This window comes from Staurois parvus, unplaced genomic scaffold (assembly GCF_062004578.1).
Source record: "Staurois parvus isolate SC_StPar_1 unplaced genomic scaffold, SC_StPar_1.0 ptg000230l, whole genome shotgun sequence".
Taxonomy (NCBI): domain Eukaryota; kingdom Metazoa; phylum Chordata; class Amphibia; order Anura; family Ranidae; genus Staurois; species Staurois parvus.
The window spans coordinates 6,786,043-6,802,112 of NW_028318026.1; the positions used below are offsets into that span (position 1 = coordinate 6,786,043).

The window sequence follows — 16,070 nt, forward strand, 5'->3', positions numbered from 1 at the left end:
TTATCATGACATCTCTGTATTTCAATAGATGCCAGCATCTGCTCTGCCAAGGAGCAGGTATAATAGCAGCACATCCTATCCTTTCTCTCTGCAATAAAAGGCAACTATAGTTCCCATCAACCACAGGGAATTGTAGTGGGCAGGTACACTAAGCCTGTACATGTCGAATGTGTCTGAGAGTCTCAGTCCACCCACCACTGCAAGTGGGGCTGAATTACATCACTGCTTCCTGGAGAAAGAACTATAGAAGGGATGTGCCAAGACCTGTGGCTATGGGAATGGGAGGCATAGAAGCCACTGGTCTTACAAACAGGAAACCAAAGAGAATTAACTGTTTGATCTGAAAATGAATAGGCTATTTCAGAGAAACTACTAAGTGAACCAGCAGATAGATAACATACCGTATTTTTCGCTCCATAAGACACACTTTTTTCCCCCAAAAAAAGGCAGGAAAATGTCAGTGTGTCTTATAAAGCCAATATGGAGCGACCGGTCCGGTATTTCCGCCACCGTGTCAGAATACCGGGCCGGCCGCTCAGCTCTTCTCTGCAGCCGGACCATACCTGTTCCTTGGTCCAGAGCAGTACAGTCTTCCCGCGCCGGCATCTTTAGTGTCACAGCCGGGTGCCCACTGCACATGCACGAGAAGCGCTGCGGTTTGTGAATGATCCGGCGTCTTCTGGGACTCATGACAGGTCCCAGAAGACGCCGGGCCATTCACAAAGCGCAGTGTTTCTCGCGCATGCGCAGTGGGCACCCGGCTGTTACAGCAGGGTGCCCACACTAAAGGGAGGACAACTCCGCGGAAGTGGGAGCGGGCATCTGTCAGTCAAATTCAGGTACCCGCTCCTCCTCCCTCCCCAATGGTCCGCAGTCTCTTGGTCATCCCCTGTACTCTCTGCAGTTTCTTGGTCATCCCTCGTACTGTCTGCAGTCTCTTGGTCATCCCTCGTAATGTCTGCAGTCTCTGGTCATCGCCTGTACTGTGTCCGCAGTCTCTGGTCATCGCCTGTACTGTGTCCGCAGTCTCTGGTCATCGCCTGTACTGTGTCCGCAGTCTCTGGTCATCGCCTGTACTGTGTCCGCAGTCTCTGGTCATCGCCTGTACTGTGTCCGCAGTCTCTGGTCATCGCCTGTACTGTGTCCGCAGTCTCTGGTCATCCCCTGTACTGTGTCCGCAGTCTCTGGTCATCCCCTGTACTGTGTCCGCAGTCTCTGGTCATCCCCTGTACTGTGTCCGCAGTCTCTGGTCATCCCCTGTACTGTGTCCGCAGTCTCTGGTCATCCCCTGTACTGTGTCCGCAGTCTCTGGTCATCCCCTGTACTGTGTCCGCAGTCTCTGGTCATCCCCTGTACTGTGTCCGCAGTCTCTGGTCATCGCCTGTACTGTGTCCGCAGTCTCTGGTCATCGCCTGTACTGTGTCCGCAGTCTCTGGTCATCGCCTGTACTGTGTCCGCAGTCTCTGGTCATCGCCTGTACTGTGTCCGCAGTCTCTGGTCATCCCCTGTACTGTGTCCGCAGTCTCTGGTCATCCCCTGTACTGTGTCCGCAGTCTCTGGTCATCCCCTGTACTGTGTCCGCAGTCTCTGGTCATCCCCTGTACTGTGTCCGCAGTCTCTGGTCATCCCCTGTACTGTGTCCGCAGTCTCTGGTCATCCCCTGTACTGTGTCCGCAGTCTCTGGTCATCCCCTGTACTGTGTCCGCAGTCTCTGGTCATCCCCTGTACTGTGTCCGCAGTCTCTGGTCATCCCCTGTACTGTGTCCGCAGTCTCTGGTCATCCCCTGTACTGTGTCCGCAGTCTCTGGTCATCCCCTGTACTGTGTCCGCAGTCACTGGTCATCCCCTGTACTGTGTCCGCAGTCACTGGTCATCCCCTGTACTGTGTCCGCAGTCTCTGGTCATCCCCTGTACTGTGTCCGCAGTCTCTGGTCATCCCCTGTACTGTGTCCGCAGTCTCTGGTCATCCCCTGTACTGTGTCCGCAGTCTCTGGTCATCCCCTGTACTGTGTCCGCAGTCTCTGGTCATCCCCTGTACTGTGTCCGCAGTCTCTGGTCATCCCCTGTACTGTGTCCGCAGTCTCTGGTCATCCCCTGTACTGTGTCCGCAGTCTCTGGTCATCGCCTGTACTGTGTCCGCAGTCTCTGGTCATCGCCTGTACTGTGTCCGCAGTCTCTGGTCATCCCCTGTACTGTGTCCGCAGTCTCTGGTCATCCCCTGTACTGTGTCCGCAGTCTCTGGTCATCCCCTGTACTGTGTCTGCAGTCTCTGGTCATCCCCTGTACTGTGTCCGCAGTCTCTGGTCATCCCCTGTACTGTGTCCGCAGTCTCTGGTCATCCCCTGTACTGTGTCCGCAGTCTCTGGTCATCCCCTGTACTGTGTCCGCAGTCTCTGGTCATCCCCTGTACTGTGTCCGCAGTCTCTGGTCATCCCCTGTACTGTGTCCGCAGTCTCTGGTCATCCCCTGTACTGTGTCCGCAGTCTCTGGTCATCCCCTGTACTGTGTCCGCAGTCTCTGGTCATCCCCTGTACTGTGTCCGCAGTCACTGGTCATCCCCTGTACTGTGTCCGCAGTCACTGGTCATCCCCTGTACTGTGTCCGCAGTCACTGGTCATCCCCTGTACTGTGTCCGCAGTCTCTGGTCATCCCCTGTACTGTGTCCGCAGTCTCTGGTCATCCCCTGTACTGTGTCCGCAGTCTCTGGTCATCCCCTGTACTGTGTCCGCAGTCTCTGGTCATCCCCTGTACTGTGTCCGCAGTCTCTGGTCATCCCCTGTACTGTGTCCGCAGTCTCTGGTCATCCCCTGTACTGTGTCCGCAGTCTCTGGTCATCCCCTGTACTGTGTCCGCAGTCTCTGGTCATCCCCTGTACTGTGTCCGCAGTCTCTGGTCATCCCCTGTACTGTGTCCGCAGTCTCTGGTCATCTCCTGTACTGTGTCCGCAGTCTCTGGTCATCTCCTGTACTGTGTCTGCAGTCCATTGGTTCAGAATATTTTTTTTCTGGTCTTTCTCCTCTAAAATCTAGGCGTGTCTTATGGTCAGGTGCATCTTATGGAGCAAAAAATACTTTATTCAGTGAAGGGAGGAAATCAGCAACAAGGACATGTAAAGAAGTTTTTGAGTTCTGCTTTAAAGGAACCGTTGCCGTTTTCAGCATCTCAGCCAACATCCTTTTTTTGCTCTTGGCTAATGAGGCTAAACAACTAGAATTCTTTTACATTAAGGTGCCAGTGGAAAAATCGCTGTTTAGCGGTTTTCAGCCAGATCAGGCAACAATTTAAATGTCTATGGGGTAGCTGAAAACACTGTTGCACATTAAAAGCATAGCTAGCAATGAACCCAGATGCTGAAGTAATCCTTGCAGTTATCAAAAATAGGTAAAACGAAATTAACCAAATAGCAGATTATGTTCTTTTGAATTTAACAGCAAAGTGACCTTTGTCTTCCAAATAGACTTTATTACACAGGGCTCCAGCAAGCTTATAAAATGAACAAAGTGTCGGATAGGACCTCATTTATATCTATTTTTGCAGTGGAACTGTGGGGGTGGATTGCACCTATCTACACATCTAAAAAAATGACAAAATATGTTTCAATCCCCATTCTTTTCTGTCATCTGTCTTTTTTTTTTGCTAAAAGTGATTTTCAAATTGTTTTGGTAGAGTTCGTAACGTTTATTTTTTCCTCGTGTACTGTAAAACACTAACGCTCCTAAACGCTACTAAAACCCGAAAACAAAAGCGCTACTATCAGCGTTTTTCTGTAGTGTTTTTTGCATTTATAAAGAAAAGCCAGTGTGCATGCAGCAATAAGAGGTTTTGTATCTACCTTTAGTAAGCCAGAATGCCAGTATATTCAAGTACTGAGTTTAAAGGCAAACTGAAGACTGAAATTTTTACAGCTGTGTTTTAACCCTACAGATCTTTTTTTCATATCTTTATAATGTGCTGCAGAGACAGTAAAGGAACTTGATTCTTCTGCTTACTACTAAATATACAAAATGGGCAACATGACAAAGTACGGGAATAAAGTAAAAAAAAAAAACCTGTCTATGTTGTCCAAACAACCAATTAGCTTTATCCTTCAAGATCTAATCTGTCCTACAAATATAAAACTAGAAGCAGACTTATTGCTGTGACCATTTCAAGTACCTCATCATCCACCTTCAACCACTAATCCCATTGTCTGTTAACGTGTAGCAACGTGTTTTTGTTGTAATAATGTAGTTTACAAAATAGAAAAGATCGTATTATTACCTGCTACAAAACAAACAGGGTTGCCTTCGTCAGCATGCTGCAATGTAAGGTGAGCTAAAGACTGTAATCCCACCATACATTGCAGTACATGGTCCATGCTATTAATGCAGTTGCCATGGAGATAAAGGTGGGTAAGCTTGTAATTCCATCCATGTAGCGGAATTAAACCTGAAAAACAGTGACAAGACAACAAATACACATGAAATCTGACTAGCAATGCAAGACAAGATTTATATTCAGCAACAGCTGCAATTTATTATTGCAATGACATCACTGAAAATTTAGTGACACAAAGAAAAAAGCAAGGCTGTTCTGTAATTTATACCTACCTACCAAAAAAAAAAAAAAAAAAAAAAGAAATCAGTTTTATTAATCAAGTCTAATTGGTGCATTAATGATGATACACAATTAGTTCTTTACAGTCATCAGTGTTCTCTGTGCCATTTTATAAATAAATGTCTGTTTCTATGTATATTGTTTCTATGTGCTTAGAATTACAGGGAGGTGACACTTCCATCAATCAACATGCAATATCCCACCCCAATTTTGTTTAGCGGTTTTATGGCCATACAGGATGGTGGGAGTGGGCTGTCTGTTACTCAGGAGGGTATATGCTCACATGTGTGACTCTATAGTCCGGTGGGCTGCACAGATATGAAAAAAAGAAGAAATGAACAGCTTAAAGGAGAACTGAAACTACAGCATGCTCAGTAGATGTGGCAACAGCTGGTCTACACAATCTCAGGCTTTAGTGGGGACACAGACAAGGAAGGAGGGACAGTAAACAGCAGGATCAACCAGGTTTTTGCAGAATACAGAAAACAAATCTCACAGTGACTGAGTGGGTATAAACAGCATGTATTGACAGTTTTTAATGATGTGGCAGCATGACAGTTTAAATAGGCTGAGCGGCTGCTGCTTTTTGCATGTTCTGGTCATTCCAGCTACAAGAATCCGCTGATTCTTGCCGCTGGATTACGATGGCAGCATGTAAACGGCCATATGAAGTAGACATAAAATTACCAATATTTAGTTGTATATTATTTGCTGTGCTTTATGGGATGTGGTGGTGGCTGATAGCCATTCAGTCCAGGGGTGTGTATAAATATATATATATTTATTTTTCCTTTCTCAAGCCTGAAATGTCAGGGGCAAGGGTCCTCCTTTCTCAGGTAAGGCCGAATACACCAGGAGTGTCAGTGCTTCCTGGGCTATTATGCATCAAGCATCGGTTGTTCAAGTTTGTAAGGCTGCGGTCTGGTTCTCTCTCCATGCACTTACCAAGTTCTACCAGGAAGGTGGAAGGTAATGCAGATGGCATGGTAGTGGGGTTCCCTCTCTGCTCTTTTGGGGCTTTGGCTATGTTCGCCTTGTTGCCGTTATGCCTTACCTACATTATAGTGCTTTGGGTCATCCCAATTAGTCATGAATATTACCTCCTCTGTGTCATGTGATGCAAGATTAGGATATTACGACTTTTGATTTACCTGTAAAATCCTTTTTTTTTTTTGGGGACTACATCACAGGACACAGAAATCCCTCTTTGTTTTGTGTCCCTCATTACATGTTACAAAGACTTAGCCGAGCTGGGAGGGGTTATGCCTGAGAGGAGATCCAGCCTTTTTGTGTCCATTCACCTAAAGGTGGCAGCATAACGCGAGTAGTCATGAATATTGAGATGGTATTAAAGGTTTGGCTTTTTTAAAAATAACAAACATGTTATACTTACCCACTCTATGCAGTTGTTTTACACAGAACAGCCCTGATCCTCCTCTTCTCAGGTCCCGTGCCGCTACTCCTGGCTATTTCCCCTTAACCACTGCCCCCGAAAACAAGCCGCTTGCTATGGGGGCACTGGTGCGTGCCCGCTCCTGAGCCCTGCTTTGGGTGTCCATAAGACACAGAGATGCAGCTTGGCCCCGTCCCCCACTCTCTCCTCATTGGCTCACTGGCTATGATTTTTATGTAATAAAACCTTTTCGTTTTCATTAAGTACTTAGTATAGCCCCAGTGACTCAATTTCTGTACTTTTCTATGCAATGTGGGCAGATTTTGGTTAGTGGGAGAGGCCATCAGGGCGCATTTACATGCAGAGTGCCCTAGATAATCTCACACGTGATGCTCAGCCTCTACATTTGAAAGAACTAAAATCCAATGATTTTAAATCATTTAAAAGGGCAGGGATAGCCAGGCTGATATGGAAAAGACTAAATTATACTGAATGTCCTCCGGCCAAGAAATGAAGCAGGCTCCATCTGATTTGCTTCATCTTCTAATGTATATTGTGAGAAGCTCACAGTGTGCAGTGAAAATTAGAGTTTTCAGTACAGGAGAGGAGCCTATACAACTGTGTAAGACTTTAAAGCCCATCTAAGGAGAAAAAAAATTGATTACCTGTAATGTGGTTGCTCCCATACTGCAAGGGTTAAATGTTTGTTTAAGTCTAGGGAGTTGCTAAAAGAACTACCTGATTCTCCACTACCTCAACCCTTGCAGTGCAGGAGCAGCCCTACTTCAAAGAAGCAATTTTTTTTTCTTTCCCCAGAGCTCAGCTTTCTTTTGGTGGTATTTGATCACCAATGGGTTTTTTATTTGTTGTGATATAAATGAAAAAACGAACGAAAATTGTGAAATAAAAAAATCCCACTATATTTTTTTTCTTTCAGTTATAAAAATATCCAGTAAATGTAAGGTTAGTCATTAATTTAGGCCAAAACGTAATAAGGTACATGTAAAAAAAAAAAAAAAATCTGAATACATGTTTATTGGTTTGTGTGATAGAGTCTACAAAATATAGTATATTTATTGGAATTTACGCAGCTTTTACTTTCTGACTGCCTATCACATTTATTGAGGTGCTAAAATGCCAGGGCAGTACAACCCCCCTCCCCAAAAAAAAGACCCCACTGTAGAAAGTAGATACCGCAAGGATTTTGTTGAGATTCATGCTGAGTCCATTGAAAATTTTATTTTTTGCCACAAATTTTTGCAAAATTAAATTTTATTTTAAACACAAAATTGTCAATGAAATGATATATTGCGCACACATGCATTGGGTATAACACACCAAAACACATTCTGCTACTTCTCTGGAGTATGGGGATACCACATTTGAGGCTTTTTGGCAGCCTAGCTACATACAGGCCTTCATACAGGCTTTCAAAGGGCATATTTCCTAATATCACTTCCTTACTACCTAGCACAGTTTCAGAAGCCCTAAAATGCCAAGATAGTACAAGCACCCCCCCCAAATTACCCCTTTTTGGAAAGTCGACACCCCAAGGAATTTGATAAGAGGCATGGTGAGTATTTTGCTGATATAATTTTTTGTCACATCTCCAGTGACACCAATACAGTGATCAGTGCTAAAAAATAAAAAATATAAGAAGCACTGACACTGTACCTGCTATAGGGCGATCCTTAAGCGGTTAAATTTTACACTGTCCCTTTCATTTTTTTCCCTGTGATAGCAATAGGCATTAACAGGTACTCTTTTCTGAGAAATCTGGGGTCTCTTAAGACTCTAGATCTCTCCTCTGCCCTTAAAGCATTTGATCACACAAAGATCGGTGTGATCAGATGCTTTCTCAATTTTAAAATGGCACAGTTTATATCTGGTGAGACGGAAATGATGAAATATTAATAGCTGCCGGTTTCTCAGACCACAGAGATGATTGGAGGAATTCCAGTCTGCTATCTGCATTTTTGAGTTCTCCGGAGGGATGGGAGAGCCCAAGAAAACCTTGGAAGGCGGAAGTAGCATGGGGGGGGGTCCTTTCCTGCTGCTTGAAAAAGCGAAATGGAACTGATGAAATGAAAAAAACAATACCAGGATGATGCCTGTAGCTATAACCACTCAAAGTTCATTGACGTTGCTGGTCTATGTTGGGCATATATGTAACAGTAGAGAACACGGGCATATGATGAATCGGGTCTGTGAACCAATATGACCACAATTCATTCTTTTTTGTAATGTCCATGTTGAGGGTTAGGCCCTAAAAAGTTTTACATTTGGAAGCCGTGAGAGGTTTCCATGCAAATTGTCTGACAAGAGCTGAAAATGGGTGGGCAGCCATGTATTGTTGTGCATATAAAATGCTTCGGCCCACAATCAATTGATACAAATCTACTGTGAAAAACAGCAGAGGGGCTAAACTCTAGTGCTGGCAGTGAACGGGGACGTTCCTGCCAACACTGCGTTTTTGGGGTTGTTATAAAAGGGAGGCACTAGTATAGTTCTGTTCTTGATCAATATATTGATCAGCGACCTATAGTGTGCAGGCAATCTAAAACTAGCTGACCCTGGCTGAGAGGGGTGCTAACTTACCCTATCTGATGTTGCTAGTGGCAGTAATACAGTGATCAGTGAAAAATATGTACTGACACTACTAATGACGCTGGCTGGGTGACGAGGTGATCGAAGGGTTAATAAGGGCAATCAAAGGGTTAACTGTACTAATCTAACGTGTGTGTAAAGTGTAGTGCTTTTACTCGTGCCGTGCTCCCTCTTCTCTCCCTGGACAGCGTAAGGGGCAGTGGGGGGGGCGCACACACACCCGGAAATAGAAAATTACGTAAGATTATGTTGCTTTGCCCAGAGCAGCCGCTTGCCCGCACATTGTTGGCAGACGGGCAGCAAGTAGTTTTAAAAAAAAGTTTTAATTTTTTCAATTATTTTTTAAAACATTATTTTTCTTTTTTTTACTATTTTTTTTTCTTTTTAAATACTTATAGTACCATAGTAACATTGTACTACTCTGGGGGGTGATCAGGGATTTTTTATTTTTACACTTTGCATTGCAGGAGCAATAAAGATTATTGTTTTGAAATGCAAAGCTTGCTTTGAACTGGCATGAATGTCTTACGTTCATGACAGTTCAAAATACAGTGCTGGTCACATGGTACAGGGTTGCTGCAATTGGCCCCATGTGCCATGTGAGAGCTGTGGACCAATCACAGCTCTCCAGGAACAGAAGGAAAGCGATTATGAATCAGACCGACTCATAAAAGCTTTGCTGTCATTGCGAGCGCACAGCAATCACATGATCATCGGGTCCTGATTACTGGGATTCTGATTCCGCTGCGCTCTGTGGACGTGGGGGGGAGGGTTGTGCGTTTTCCCACCCCCTGTGTTGGTAAAGCACCAGCAATATACGGGTATGTCACTGATCCTGTAGCTGACACCCATTCGCAGTACCTTGCGACAAGCGGCCTGAAAGTGGCTAATCTTAGCTTACTAAAGTCTGAGGGGAATCAGAATCAACAAACATTTACAAAGCAGTTGCAAAGCATTTGAAAAGACTCAAGTAACTTTCTTAAAGCCTTAAAAGCACCATTCAGCTCTAATCTGGGAATGGTGAAAACAGGTATTAATGTGGATCCTGACCATAGTTTTAAAACATATTAAGCTGGTTTTAGAGAACACAACAACAGCACTGCTGCCAGCAATCAAATTAAAGAGAAACTATCCTATTTTTTTTTTTATATAAATGTAGAAAGTTTGACATTTAAATGATACCTTTAGCTGACTAACCTACAGTGGACCTGAACTCAAAAGAGATTTGTTTTGTTCTAGTTTACATCTAGAAATGTTAAGTGTGCCATAGCGTACTCTGAAAAATGTACCTTTGGTAGTCCTCCTGAAAAATAGCAGTGCACTTCCCGGTATGCGAGAGTCAGGACCTGGATCCTACAATGTTGAAATCTGGTGTGCACCAGCGAGTGTCTCCCAGTAGCCAGCAGATCCCAGTGATCAGTTTCCACCTGATGCTGGCTGCTGGGACGGTACATAACTCCTCCTGGAGTTCCCCTTAGTGCCCCAGTGTTTTGCACTTGTGCCACATACCGTTCTTTGTATATATTGTAATATAGTTAGGCGGTGAATTAGGTATACTGTCACTTGGCACACTGTTCACTTTTTTTTTTCTTATATCTTCACTTTTGCTTTGTATTCTGTTTCTGTGTTGGATGGGTTTTTGCTTTTTCATTAATAAATATTACTTACTTAACCATACACAGTCTAGTATCAGTTTCATTAAAGAGCAAGTTCACCTTTTCAGAAAAAATGGTGAACATTGTACCCACTTCTACTTAGCTCTGTGGGTGATGAACTGTCAGTGCCCATACGAACTGATGCAGCAGTCTGGGGATTTGAAACCCCATCTCTTCTTCCCCTTCTTTCTGCAGCACTCCCGGAACAGATTAGAGCGGTTCTGATTGGTCAGTGCCAGCAAAGAGCATCGCTCTGATTTGTCCTGGAAACTGCAGGAACAAGATGGAGAAAAGCAGGGATTTTAAATCTTTGGACCACTGCACCGGCTGCATGGGTACAGTGTTAGTTCACTTTTTTTTTTAAGGTTAACATTGTAAGTGCAGCATTTGGTATCCTAACAGAAGGGTGCCTAGGCACTCCTATGTCTACAGCCCCTTAACTTTATATCTGTAGTGTGAGATCTAAGACACCACTGCTTCTGACTGTTGGTCTCAGAAGATTTGCCGATGTCACCACTATGCTGTTCACGGTTCTCCTTGCTGGCGGCTCACACATGAAAAGCAAAGCCCTATCTCTGCCAAGATCCCCACCTCCAAACAGACACAGTGAAGGACAAGCCACGGGAAGTCAGTTATGGGTTAAGATCAGTTGCAGGGATACCACAGGCAGCAATGACGACTAGTCATAGCCCCTTAGGCCTTGTTCACATGGGGCATGTCAATCGTGCAAGGGCTGTGTTTAACCATATGGTGATGCGCAGGTGTTCTGTGCATCCCCTTGCAGGCAGTCCCGTTGATGTCGATTGTGCCTGCATAGATACATCCACTGCTCCCAATATGACATCTGTGTGGGTGCAGGTGCATGGAACCAAACACAGACAGTGTGAGTTCAGGGACCTACACCCACACCCACACTATATTGAGAGCAGCGGCTGTATATGTTCAGCTGCTGCATTCCAATTGATATCAATGGAACGATCTGCATGGGGATGCGCAGAACACCTTGCGAGTAAACACAGCCCTTGCATGGAGTACACATTAATACGCTGTGTGTGAATGAGGCCCTAAACATTATACAATAAACACAATACAAAAGTAAAAGCAATCAGCATTTGAATTCTTAAATTCTTCAACACCTCAAACGGTTAGTGATTTTGGCACAGTAAGGTCTGTTTCTCTAAAATTGCCTGGCAGCTATCTGAAGAGTTTAGATGCAAAGAGTGCTCAGCAGAGTTCATTAATACTTTTGTATGGAGACATTCATTTTCAAGATAGCATAGCAAGCTTCATTGAGCAGGTTCAGGAACACAGAACAAGCAAAGACAGTAAGGGGAGTCGGACACAGAACTTAATAATGGAAAGTAAATTCATGAGAACAATCAAGAGGACAGTCCTCCGAATAAACAGCTGGAAGGCATAACAAAAAACTTCTATGGACTTTGAGAGGGGAAGCCAGAATAAAAAAAAAAACAGAGGAAAGGAAGGGGTTCTATGAGCTGGATTTAAAAGATACTCCATATTGGAGGGCTTTGCCCTAAATGACCTTATATGCTGCAAAGTAAGAAAAAAAAAAAAGATTAAAATAGATTGATGCATCTACGCCTTGTTTTTGACTGTGTCTGGATTGAACAATAATACGTTCATACACTAATATGTTAAAAGGCTTGAAAATACAAATCATTTCTGGAACGTGCGAGATGTGATATTATCATAAAGATGTTACTGTCACAACCCATTACACAAACAGAGATGATGAAGCGTTCTATTGCATTAAAATGTCTCGCCTTAAATGTCTGGTCATTTATAAAAGCTCTTCACTGGCAATTCACAATCTAACAAAAAAAAACTGAGGAAACAGAGGTTGAAGATCCACTTACCACTAAGGTCATGTATGCGATTATAAGATAAATTCAGCTTCCTGAGATTTAATAACTTATTCAGGCCTGAGGTAAATTAGAAGAAAACATTTAAGAGATACTACAAAAAGACTACAAAAACAAATCAACAGCAAAAGCTGAAATTAAGAAGCACATAGAACAGGAAAAAACTTTTGACGATTGTATGTTTATGTAATTAAGCCTCGTGCACACGGCCAGAAAAAAAAACAAAAAAAAAAAAACAAAACACGCTTTTAGAAGCATTTTTCGTTTATATTTATTCATTTATTGTATGAAAAAAAAGAGAGGGCCGAAAGTACCAACCCAGTCCCCAATGTAAACATACAACATCTTAGAATGTGAACCGTTCTACCATCCTCTCCTTTCAGTAAAAAAGCACAGTGGCTAAATGGTTAGCACTTCTGCCTGGCAGTACTTGGGTCGTTGGTTTGAATCCCAACCACAGCACCACCTGCCTGGAGTTTGCATGTTCTCCGTGTGCCTGCGTGGGTTTCCTCGGGGTTCTCGGGTTTCCTCCCGCACTCCAAAGACATGCTGGTTAATTGGCTCCGGTCTAAACTGGTCCTAGTATGTGTATGCATGAATGTAAGTTAGGGGCTTTAGATTGTACACTCCTTGAGAGTTAGGGACTGATGTTAATGAACAATATATATATATATATGTAAAGCGCTGCATAATTTGACGGCGCTATACAAGTACCTGTAAGAAATAAATGCATTTATTTCTTTTTTATGCCTTTTAATACAGCTCTATTCAGCCGATGTGTCCATGCCCACTGTGGTGTTTAGGTTTGTATTTTAGAAAGGTGAAAAGAAAAAAAAAATGCCTTAAACCTGCAGTCAGAGAGGAGTACTTTACACCAGTGTTTTTCACCTGGGGTATCACCAGGAGTCCTCAGGGATGCAGTGGCAACAGCCCAAAGTGAGTGATCCTCTGTTAACGCCTGTGTACAGAGGAGGCAGAGAGCTCGGCCCATACCTCCTACTGGCGCTCTCTTCTCTCTGTACTATTGTTGTCAAAACAGACAGCTGTAACTTCATCAGTTGCTAAGGACATGTCGGGCGGCCAGAAGTTAAAGTATTTATTCCAAAAAATACCACTCCTAATATTGGTGATAATTAGCGGAGCAGGCCATTTTTTTGCTATTTGGGACTGCACGATTTTAACTGGTAATTGCGTGGTCATGAAACTCTACTTTTAATTAAATTTATAACATTTTCTTCCCCACAAATAGAGCTTTATTTTGGTCACATTTGATCACAGCTGGTTTTTTTTTTGCTTTTTTTTATTATTATATAAATGACAAACCATAAAAAGAAAAAACAATATTTTTTACTTTCTGCTATAAAAGATATCCAATAAAATTAAAAAAAAAAAAATCTAAATTCTTCATAAATTTAGGCCAAAATGTATACATATTTTTGATAAAGAAAAATCCCAAGAAGCGTATATTAATTTGCATGAAAGTTATAGTGTCTACAAACTATGGGATATTTATTGGAATTTGTAGTGATTTATTTTTATATTAGTAATGGCGATGATCAGCTACTTATAGCAGGACTGTGATAGTACAACGGGCAGTCTGACACTGGGGGGAACTGAGAAACATCATCTGTGACACTAATATAGTGATCAGTGCTAATAATTTACACTGACACTGTACTAATGACACTGGTTGGGAAGGGGTTAACATCTGGGGCAAAGGATTAACTTCATGCCTAGTGTGTAAAGTGTTTACTGTGTGGTGCTTTTACTAGGGGATGTACCGGTTTTTATTCCCTGAGTTGCAGGGAAACAAAAACTGGTTCATCACCACTGTCAGTAGAGAGTTCTGTGTTGTTTACCTACACAGAGCTCGCTCCTGTCACTCACTCCACCAATCGGTGGGTCCCGGCAATAAATCAGTGGCCGGGACCTGGCGATCGGCATGTGCTGGAGCCAGTGACAGAACAGTCAGGTGGGCGCGCACCCTACCCGGAAATGCAAAATCACATATAAAATGTGCATGATTCTGCGCAACCGCCCAGCACTGTAGCAGTAAAACTACAGTGTGCAGTTGGCAAGAGGTTAAAAACCCCCCTTTATTTAGATGTAATACAGACATATTAAAGTTCAACTGCCGGCTGCATGATGCGAAGCAGTGGACTGCCGGCTGCACGATGCGAGGCACTGGACTGCCTCGCACTGCACTGTGCTGAGAAAAAGTACTGCACACAGAACTTTTTCTCAGTACAAGGTGCCCACACACCTCCGCAACACAGTGGTGTGAATCAGGTACAAAGGAGACAAGGCATTTTGCCTGGGCCATGCGGCGGGACTGCGCTGGAATAGCTGGCCATTTGGTGTGAATATACCATTAAAAGTAATAATTTCAATTGGCTATTCTGGGGTACCAAATTAAACCCTGTTTTACAGAATATGTCTATGTACCTGCTATCTTAGAAGGATCACTCATACTGGAAGCTAAAAGTAAAGGGATGTTATGTGAACAACAACAACAGATCACATTGGCTGTCTGCGCTTTCCCACAATGCTCTTCTTCCTAGTACTAATGATAAAATCCTGGGCTATATATTTTGAAATGTTACATGCATCATGTAGACAGAATACAATATGAATAGAATTTACATAAAATACACACCTTCTATTCTGGTGAGTTTGTTGCAGGACAAGCTTAGGGTTTGAAGATGTATCAGAGTATCAAGTCCATCAATCCTGCTTATTAGGTTGGATGACAGTTCCAAATGCTGTAAATTGCGCAAGTGAACAAGGCCTTCAATCTCAGAAATCTGATTACAGTGCAAATTGATTGAATGGAGGAATGGGTTCAAATTAAGGTCCAACAGGCTGGTAAAAGAAAAGAAGTTGTACAAATACAGGGCATACAGATTCAAGTTTTCAAAATGTAAACTTAACTTGTCATAAATGTAGGCAATTCAAACTAAACATATGCTGAAAAGATACATGAAGAGAGATCGCCTTTATGAAAACGACATGCCAAGCAACGAGCAGAACTATGGGTTGTTGACGTTACATACAAATTTCAACTATTGCTGTAAAGGATAACCCTGGCCACATGACTACCATCTTACTACTGGTTTATTGTGATGGGTTACCTCACTGAGCAGTAGGTAGGCTAAGGGGGTTGGAGAGACTTTTACAACAAAGGTGCTAGGGAGCTGGGAACGGTTAGAACCTCTTCTAGGTTTCTACTGCTGTCTGTTTTGGGAAAATTACTTTTTATTCTGTTTCCTAGTAGTGGGAACCTGTGAGAAGTAAACTCGGAATCTGTTCAATATGAATACAGTTAACAATAAAACCCTGAAGGAGGTTCTAACCTTTCTCTGAGTTATCTAACATTAAAAAAAAAAAAAAAAAACAATAAAAAATGTTTTTATTGGAGTTCCACATCATAGTTTTTCTTATTTTTTTTAGATTATTATGTAGAATTTTAATGCTTTCATATCCCAAGATGCATTTAGAAAGCCCAGCAAATTTTAAATATTTCCGTAGAACATGATAAATACAATTTTAACACACCAGAGAGCCGCACTGATTGCACAGCTGCTGGTGTGTGCTAAGAGATACATTGCCAATGTGCCAGTCGTGGTGCATCACTACGTTTACTTTTTTTTCCCCACAGAACTTTTCTGAAATATCACTAGTGACATTTTGTTTGATTTACTGTAGTTCTTTGTCATCATAGCAGCACTGTAATGCAGTGTGCTGAGAAAAAGTGCTCATGCAGTACTTTGATTCAATGCACATCACAGTAACGCTGTGAACTGACATCATTGGAAACAAGAAGCCAGTCAGAAATTCTCTCTTGGAAAAATGTTTCTATGAACTGATTGGTTACCATTTGTTACTGTAGTTTGCACTATTATTGTGTAAGCTGGATAGAAAGAGATGCATTGCTGT

The 16,070-nt window shown here is 42.9% G+C and overlaps 1 protein-coding gene across 2 annotated transcripts in view; it reads right to left on the reverse strand.

The window, feature by feature from the left end:
• The window catches only part of LRRCC1 (leucine rich repeat and coiled-coil centrosomal protein 1), an 81,748-nt gene that overhangs the window by 51,310 nt on the left and 14,368 nt on the right, over positions 1-16,070 (reverse strand). For both annotated transcript variants that reach the window (XM_089679722.1, XM_089679721.1), the window contains exons 3-5: positions 14,791-14,996; positions 12,129-12,194; positions 4,261-4,428 (exon numbers count right to left, since the gene is read on the reverse strand). In XM_089679722.1, coding sequence (XP_089535848.1) covers positions 4,261-4,428; positions 12,129-12,194; positions 14,791-14,996 — 440 coding nt within the window. The remainder of the gene's footprint in view (positions 1-4,260; positions 4,429-12,128; positions 12,195-14,790; positions 14,997-16,070) is intronic.